Source organism: Cyprinodon variegatus, unplaced genomic scaffold, assembly GCF_000732505.1.
Source record: "Cyprinodon variegatus isolate N-32 unplaced genomic scaffold, C_variegatus-1.0 Scaffold744, whole genome shotgun sequence".
Lineage (NCBI taxonomy): Eukaryota > Metazoa > Chordata > Actinopteri > Cyprinodontiformes > Cyprinodontidae > Cyprinodon > Cyprinodon variegatus.
The window spans coordinates 134,023-143,366 of NW_015151197.1; the positions used below are offsets into that span (position 1 = coordinate 134,023).

Consider the following 9,344-nt stretch of genomic DNA (forward strand, 5'->3'; position numbering starts at 1 on the left):
ATATTCATTGAGGCAAATTGCTTGAGTGACACCAAATACCATTTATTAGGGCTTTACAAAGACTACAAAATCCTCCAGATGAGTTAAATCACCGTCTCTGCATATTTACATGATATGTTACATACAAATGTACAAAATATAAAACATTTAAGGACAAATGTTTCACCCGGAAAGAAACAAAACATTCTGTCAAACCAGAGTAAATGCTATGGTCTCCAGCTGAGATGCAACTCTAAAGTGTAAAGTGGAAAAAAATGACCAGTTGCTTGTCAACACAATGGTGTACACTGTTAATGGTGTCAAAGTGCTGTTATCTTGGGAGCTAATGGCCTATAACAGGAGCGTACATAGGTTCTGATACATGGGTGTAGGTCTAGGTAGACAGCAACCTGTAAACACAGTCATTTCACCCTTGGCATGCAACTACACCATCTGGTTAGCAACCATCCGAGGCTGGGCTGCAGAGACACGTGTGAAGCTGAGTACAGGTAGGATTGTAGAGGTTTGCCTGAGGTTATGACAACAAGACTTGTTGGTCTCTGGTGGGCTTCTTACTGACCATTAGCACCTGTTAGATGTACAGTACGGTGTCGGGTCAACTTCTGTGCCTCAGACAGCTATGCAACCTAAGGTTGTGGTGAGTTAGGGCTAAAGTCACCAGAGAGGAAGTGGTTTTTAAAGGGATTGTACAGGATTCAAAGAGAAGTTCTAGGTACTTAATATCTTAGCCGCACTGGTTAACTTTATTTGGTATACACCCAGGTCAATGGTTTCCACTAGCTGAAGCTAATGGCCAATGATCTGTACAATCTTAACTGAAATAAACTGAAGTTTAAATGACTGTTGTGTTTTAAACTTGAAACCATCGTCATGTTAGCAGTGGGTGGTTAATTGCCCAAGAATCTGACTCTTTATAATGGAATCGCAGGTTGGCAGCAGTGCGCAACCAACAATCTTCCTGTGTGAAACAAGTGCTAAGAATGAAAGAAAAATTTCCACTTTAGGGGTTTAAAAACACAGCAAGACCCAAGGACTTTGTCTGTATACTAAAAATGGCAAGAGAATGACGTTCTTAGTCTCCAAAATGTGACAACTCCCAAACCAGGTCTCTGGAAGTAAAACTACTGCTTTTGGTCAATGTGGAAGCTGCTTATTGGGTTTTTACACTCTCAATTAGTCCCTTTGACAAAAAAACAACAAATTCACTTTGCCTACACTAAGTTTTTACACACAACGATCCTTGTGGGTGTCTCCAGGTAAATTACCTTCCCATTGTTCCCAAAACGGCTGCGGGACCTTTTGCCTTTTCGCCAATTCTGTTTTCTCACAAAATTCTTTGTAATGTATTAGACTTATAGATTGTTGTCGTCAAATAAGGCATCAAAGTTCGCTAGTATGGCATAGACGAGACATCTTGGGAGAAAAACAGCTTAAACCCAAAAGATACAAAGTGACACAATGACGTTCCGTGAGACTGGAGTTGTTTTGAGAAGGTAAGAGTTTTTTTTTGGCCTTTGCTTTTCTCAGACTAGCCATTAACTTTAGCCACTTGGACCAACTAGTCTGGATTTATACCAAATAAAGATGACAAGAGAGTTATCTACTGGAGGTAATAATTAACCGCTTGTAATTCTTTAACAGAACCTCACTTTAAAAATCCCAAACAATCCCTTTAAGAAACATCGTGCATTTCTAAAGACAGCGGGGATTAAGAGTATTTCATGGTAGAATAAGGAGTATTGGACAGGTGCCTACATTTTTTTCAGTTTAGTGAGTTCAAACAGTTTTATTACTATACAGCTAATGCCTCCTGCATAGGCAAAACATCAAATCACCACAAGACACAGACGTGTTTCTGACAGCGGGTTGAGTTTTTGCATCTTTTTATCTCTGTTTTTCATAGTACGGCAATATCGTCAGCGGGTTTTGCATTTTGTAACACCAACCGGCCAAAATGCGTCTTTGATTCAATGTGCAAGAATTATATAAGTATTTACAGCCCACCCGATCCTTAAAGTGTGCAAAACCGACCCAGTTAAACAAAAAGAGGACAATCAAAATTCAAAATGGCTTCTTCCATCCAGTACGCGCGTTCATCAAGGTGAAGATCCCTCCTCAAAGCGCCCCTCACCCACTTTTTTTTTTTTAAAAGCTTCAAAAACATGCTCATCAAGCTAAAAAACAAACAAACAAAAACAGTTTGGTTGTGCTCCTTTTAATTCAAGTTAACCCAGCTCAACTGGGTGCAAAACAACTAAAACATACCCCCCCCCCCCTTTTTTTTGTTTCTTTATTTAATATAGTTCTGATTTTGAACTAGAATACAGCGTCTCTTCGTTTCTTACTATCAGACAGAAGCAATGGTGCTTCAGAGGAAGAAGATGGAGCCGCAAGCAGTAATGGCTGCTTCTTGTTCAAGCAGCATCTTTGACGAAAGGTGGAAGCAGGGTAGCATGAGGCGACATTAAATATACCGTTGTCTTAGATGGAGTGAAATATGCTTTAAGAAACTTTGAACATTTAAGGCAGTTCGAAAGCACCAATATTATTGTTCCCTTTTACTGCTCTTGGCTGATCTAATTAAACTGTAATAAGACAACAGTTTTAATTGGTTTTCAGACAAAGATGAAAGCAGGTATTTCACAGGCAGAATTATCTTAATGGAGAGGCTGGGTTATTCTATTAAGTACTCTTCATTTTGTTGTCTAGAGTCAGTAGACATTCACCGCTGTTGATTAAAGCTGAAGACCCACTCAGGTTGTGTTGTTTGGAAGGTGAGGGACTTTGAGTGGACAACCATGGTGGGCTTTGTTTTGAGGTGTGGACACTTGGCAGTCGGATCAAAGGGAAACTATTGGCACACTCTTCCAGCAGGATGGCCGGGGGACATGCAGCTAAAACACTTTCATTGTGCTTGTTGTTGGCATTTGGAACAGCTTGGCAGTGGCTGACACTGAAAGGTTTCAGGCCAGCGGACCCAGCACCACGAGGTTTAAAGAAATGTTGGCCGATTAAGTTTAGAGCTGGTCCGAGGTATAAAGAGGGAATGGGGCTCTGTAGGGTCCCCCTACTGGCCTGGAGTACCGAAAACTGCTAGGTGCAAATATTGTATTCAAAATTGAGATCAATAGTTTTTAATAAAACATTGATAACATTTAAAAAAGTAACCGAAGTCAACTTTGCCTCTAACCCAGAGCTGAATGATGAGCTGTTGATAAATGTTAATGGTCCTAAATCCTCTAAAATGTTAAAATAAAAACCTGTTCTTATGAGTTAATGTCTTTTTAATGAGCTGGTGCTGCACCCTGCCCAAGCTACTCCTGCACACGGACAGTCAGCTGGCTGAAACAAGGCTAATACCCTATGCCTTGGATAAGAAAAAAAAGAAATGTGGCTGCTTAGAACTTGGAACTTCACAGTGTGGAAAAACTAACCGAGGATCCATCATCCCTTTTGTTCATGTTATGTTGTTTTAAAAATATATTTTATAAGATAGGATTTGCAGGCAGTAACCAGCCTACTAATATCACCTAGTTAGCCTCCTGGTAATGAATATATTCTATGCAATAGGAAACTAAAAAGGATTTAAAGGTTGAAAATATAAAATAGACATTAGATCTGCTGTGGTGGCTACTGGGAACTGAGTTTAACAGGAAGTGGACCCCAAAAAATAAAATAAAATTATTCTCCATACATCCCTGGGCCAGCTCCTGGTCTTTAATAAATATTAATTATTATTATTATTATTATTATATATAATGTAGGCAAATTCTGATCCTATTTGAATTGTAAAGCCCCAGAATTCTCCCATATGGTGCCAAAAATAATAGGAGAATAAAATATATAAAGTATTTTTGTGCAAATCGCCAGACGTTATCAGGTGTTTGAAGTCCCAGGAATCACTACACCTGCCCTTTATGCCTCCCTTTTAAACCAAAGATCTCCTGAAACATTAAAGAAAAAGAGACTCTGGCACGTTTGATAGTGATCAACCAAGAGACTGAATGGATACAATGCTTTGATCAAAAGATGATTTCCTCTCTGCTTCCTCTGTGTGTATGTATGTGCGTGTCTGTAAGAAGCACCTCTGTAACAAAGAAACAGCCCTAATAATGTAAACATACGTGGATTTAACTGGGTAAAAAGAAAAATCCAGTTTTTTTAGTTATTTTCGTAACACTTTGGACATTTTCCTCTATAAGTAAACCAAAGGAAATGTGTCTTGTTAGAAAAAAACCCCACCAGAGGTACTGATATTTCACATCAGGAACGCATAAGAACTGTTTTATAAAATGTCCAAAAAAAAGAGGAGGACAGTGCTTTTGGATTAAAGTAAGGTTCTGAAAACATAAAAAAAAACATTCTGGTTTATATTGCACCATCAAAATATAGGCCTTTTCTTTCAATTTGAGCGAACATTTTGGGTATTAAAACTTTCCATATATTATATATCTCTAGAGTGCGGGTTCTGTGATGGACTAGCGATCTGAACAGGTTGCACACTTGCTCTCGCAGGAAGGGAAGGTTGAACTATTGTGGCGGAGGGGTGAGAAGGTGGTGGGGGTTTGTTAGTCTTTGGGGTTCAAAGGTTCTCCAGGGTTTAGAGGTGGAAAGGGATCCAGGTCTGCCATCGTGGGTCATGGGCTCATAGAGCCGACTCCAAGGAGGAGTCCAGCTGGTCGTCATGGTGACTGGTGCTGTCACTGTCACAGCTCTGGGTGCTGGAGTAGTTCGCCGCTTCCTGCAGCCGCAGCAGCATGTTCATCTGTGAACATCAATCAATCAGTCAGTAAATAAATACATGGATAGTTATTAAACCAGGATGCCTAATTGCCGGTTTACAGCATATAATATATTAGAGATGCACCAATCCCTTTTTTCTGATCCAATCCTATACCTGGATATCTGGACTGAGAATATCAGCCACTATCCCATAACGATACGATTCAACTGTTAAATTAATGAATTACATCTTTCCATGTGAGTGAAGACTTTAAACAACTGTTAAAAAAGGTAGCAACTTAACAAAGATATAAATGTGCTTTATAATATTTACTTACAAATAAGCAGCAAAAAGAAAGAAATAACAGTTCCATGCAAAGTGCAGAGGATTGGATCTCCGATATTAGATATTAAGTAACCGATATCTGTTCCAGCTAGATAGTCAATATCAGATCCAAGTATCCGATCGGTGCATCTCTAATATTTATGAAAGCGTGTTAACTAAAATCTCTATTGATCAATCTTTAAATAAATTGTGCCTTAAAATATACATATTTATTGAACCACTTTGACTTTCTTTATCAAAGGACAGAATAAAAGTCAGCTGCAGATCACCTTTAAAATTCAAATCACTATAAATGTCTTCTCAGTAGCCAGAATTATTAAAGTAAGGGATACAATAAATTCCTGATACCTTTGGTATATGGCAATGAATAGTATTTTATGTATTATTTCAAATAAAAAACAATAATTATTTATACATTTTCAGATAAAACAATTTTTATTTGTTTAATGCATATATCACATGAAACATTTATACTATCATATTGAAAAATATAAATATATAAATGTTTCCACTTTTTAATACATCGACATTGTGGCACTTTTGGCCTTCCATAGTCAAAACTGATGCAGCTGCAACTGATCCTTTTCATTCTGCGATATGTTTCAATATGAGTACAAAATGTTTTGGTCAAATCTTCCTTTAAGCAGTGGAGCTTTGTAGCCTTGTCTATTTATTCACGTCCACCAGAGTAAATTTAGAAACAGCGCAGCCTTTTAACGATACCTGTCGGAGTGATCCCTGACAGAAACTGCTATGTTTATTAGCGCCATCAGGGCGCCGATGACAGACTGTACAGATGGTGACTGTATTTGCTATTTTTCTAATTTGTTTTCAAGCTTAGAAACCAATAAATGGCGACATTTTTAAAGTCACCAAACCTGATCTTCAAAATCCAACATGGCTGTCACTTATATTATGCCCTAATAAGTCGTCAAGTTTCACTTGTACTCGTTTTGTGTTAAATAAAGTAATATAAACCAATAAAAACAGATTTTCTTAATTGAAAAACCATGCTTTACAATATTTACATTAAAAAATACTGCTACTAATTAGATTTTTCCTCACATATGAGGGCAAAGATTCGCCACCTCATAAACTCCATCACTGTTTGTTGTGCACTTTGTGAACTCTGCAATCAATTACCTCTATAAACCAGCCAAACTTTTCCTCCCTGCTGCAGAGCTAATGATCTAAATAATGCAGAAGCACTGCCGCATCTGGTGAATTGCTTCCAGTGTTCCTGAAATGGGTTTTGGCTCCACCGCATAATAACTGCAAGCACATACACACCCAGGCTCTCTTGTTAAATCAAGCCAGCCGGTTTTGGATGGCTACCCTTTAATTCCTCTTGGGCTGCAGTAATCATGAATTCTCTTTCCACTTACTTGCCTTCTTTTAGCCGTGTTTTAATTTACTTAAAGGGCTAGCTGTTCATACTGCCGTCTTCCTTCTAGATTTGCTCCCGTTGTTAATACATGAGGTGAGAACGGTCCTCACCAGCGGGTCTCCCTCTGTGTCGCTCTGAGACACCTGCTTGGATGACGTCCCCTCCTTGGACGAGCTGTAGCCGTCATATCCCACATCCTCCGGCCTCAGCTGGAGCAGCGACTGGCCTTCCTGTTGCAGAGCGGCGGCGTTCCACGGATATGTGTCATTCACCCACTTGGACGGATCCTCCCACACTGCTCGCTTCCCATACAGCTAAAGACCCAGAGAGGAAAAGAGATGCATGCATGACATTATTTAACTCTGAATGCCTTCCTTAGAAACGTGCAAACATGGCAACAAAAAATGCAAAAAGTCATTTTTGTAGATTGTTAAGGGTCGTTACATTTGTAATAAATGGAGCTGAACATGTTGTGATTGATCCAGCAAATTCAAAGTATCATTGTGTACCTGTAATCCTTCTCTGACAGCCTCTAGCAGGTATGGTACCAGGGAGTAGTTCCACAAGTCAGTGAACCAAACCCGAGAACCTTCTACATCCATGGGACAAGACAGGAAGAGACGAGGCCCTGCGGTGTGCAAAGAAGCACCCATCAAACAGAGAAGACACCATAAACCCAAACGGCATGTTTTTGTTTTATCTGGACTGACCTATGGTGACATCAGAGGAGCTGTGCGCCTCCAGGAAGCCGTTGAGGTGCTGCCAGGTTTTGGGGATCCAGTCGATGATTTTGATCAGGTCGTTGCTGCGCGTGTTCTTATCTAGCTCCGTCTCAATGAGCTTCCGGCGCAGGAAGCGACCCAGGAAACCTTTGACTGGCTCCGTGTGGTTGGTGCACAGGACCCACCTACAGAACGACAGACGCACCCTTATTAATATCTGCTCATTTTTTTTATCATTTACAGTTTTTCATTTTAATAGTTAAAATGCCATCACGTTTCTTTTATCTACTTCTTTAGATAAGGCAATGACTACAGATTAAATGACTTGGTTTTTCCATTTGGTTTGAAGGGCATTCACTGAGCGACTGCAAAGCCTCATAATACATCGTCGTCCACATAAGGTCATCCCGCAGGAACGTCTTAATGGATGTACTGCTATTTAGTAAGTTATTATTACATTAAAATGTCAGTTAGTTATGAGGATGTTGCTTCCAGCTGTGTTTAAGCGCACAATAGGAACAACCACCTCAATAGAGGGCAAAAACATTTTGTTCATATTTATTGTTTCCTTCAAGTTTTTCTGATGCAATACGTCAAAAAAACATTTAAAAAAAAGCTTATTGAAATGCTGGATTTCCTTAGCCTAGTAAACTAGCCCCGCCCGCCAGTGGCCAAAATTATTTTTGCCTGCGATTGGTCTAGCCTCGATTGATGCCCCAGGCCCTAGAACTGGCGAACCAATCACAATGCAGAGATGGGTTTTGAATTTTTTGATGCAAAGCGGGCAGGGTTTTGAGGGTGTGACGACAAAGCTGCGTGACACGGCAGAAAGCACAAGGAAGAAGGCAACAACTATTGAACAGTTCTCATTTGACTTGGCTTTGGAATCAGTTTTGGAAGGATGACACTTGGGGTTTTCATTGAAACGTGAGCAGGAAGAGGCTCTACGCTCATTCATTTTTAAGAAGGACATATTTGCTGTTTCGTGCTTACGTCACAGTCAGTTGCGCTCATTGGTCAGAGCATTGGCCAATAGGCACAGACATGGTTTGAAAAACGACGGTTTGTTCCCATCAACAATCTTCTGATGTCTCATTCATCGGGGCCAGGCTAAATTATACATTTAATCTCACATTTAGTCTGGTTTATCAGGCAAATATTTTCTGTTTGTATGGAAGATCTGTTTCAATATGGTTTGTCGTTTGTTTGGCTCCCTCTAGTAGAAAGTTTGCTGCTGTTTCTAATATTTTAATTATCTTATTTTTGTGATATTAGAAATTTTCTGTTGCTTCTGTTGATTTTGGAGTTTGGATCACACACTCTTTTGCAGCTTGTTCTGTCATTTACTATTGTGTTCGCAGAGAAAGGAGTCAGACAAGCTGAATTAAACAGATGAAGGCTTCAAACCTGAAGTTGTGATGAAGCTCCAGGTTTGGAGAGGAGGAGACCCCTTGGCTCATGGTCCCGATGACATAAGGGCTGAACAGGGGGAGGAAAAAAACATGGTTATTTCAAGCTAGAGCTTCACTGATACAAATATACACATTCACATTTTCTTATGCTCTTATTTTATTCACATTTAGCTTGTCAGACTTATACTGTGCTGCTGCCCTTAGAGGTGGATTTCTCACATCAGGCGGTATAAAGGAAACTGATCTGATCTGAGTCGACTTGGCTGAGGCTGTTGCCACCAGTCCAGCTTGTCCCTTCAAGGTGTTTCACTTTCTTCCTCACCATTTATGGTACTTGCAGTTGAGGAAGCCGTTGAATATGTCGCTGAGAGAGCCGATGTGGTGGAGGTTGTCCAGGATGACCACAGTAGGCAGCTCTGCGTCTGTCCGCTCAGAGTTACACCGCTCTGCTAGGTTGGACAGGTACCGACGGAGGTCCTGTGGAAGAGGAAGTCCAGCTTTTGAGCAATAAAGCATCTATGAGATAGACTAAAAACTCATATTTCTGGAGGGATTTTATGTGAGCAGCACCAAATAGCAAAGAAGTGTGAGGTGGAAGTGAAAGGAAAAACTAAAACCTCCGAAAGTTGACAAAAGGTTTGTTTTATTCAGTCCACAGAACTTCCAAACTCAATAACATATGGTAACTTTAGATATATAAGTAAATAGGAAGGAAGGAAGGAAGGAAGGAAGGAAGGAAGGAAGGAAGGAAGGAA

The 9,344-nt window shown here is 40.0% G+C and overlaps 1 protein-coding gene across 14 annotated transcripts in view; it reads right to left on the minus strand.

The window, feature by feature from the left end:
• Positions 1 to 21: 21 nt before the first annotated feature.
• The window catches only part of nav3 (neuron navigator 3), a 210,638-nt gene continuing 201,315 nt past the window's right edge, over positions 22 to 9,344 (minus strand). For all 14 annotated transcript variants that reach the window (XM_015395532.1, XM_015395533.1, XM_015395519.1 and 11 more), the window contains 6 exons: positions 8,912 to 9,066; positions 8,585 to 8,656; positions 7,166 to 7,362; positions 6,965 to 7,083; positions 6,566 to 6,769; positions 22 to 4,765 (listed from right to left, as the gene is read on the minus strand). In XM_015395532.1, the coding sequence (XP_015251018.1) occupies positions 4,646 to 4,765; positions 6,566 to 6,769; positions 6,965 to 7,083; positions 7,166 to 7,362; positions 8,585 to 8,656; positions 8,912 to 9,066 (867 nt within the window). In that variant the 3' untranslated portion in view covers positions 22 to 4,645. The remainder of the gene's footprint in view (positions 4,766 to 6,565; positions 6,770 to 6,964; positions 7,084 to 7,165; positions 7,363 to 8,584; positions 8,657 to 8,911; positions 9,067 to 9,344) is intronic.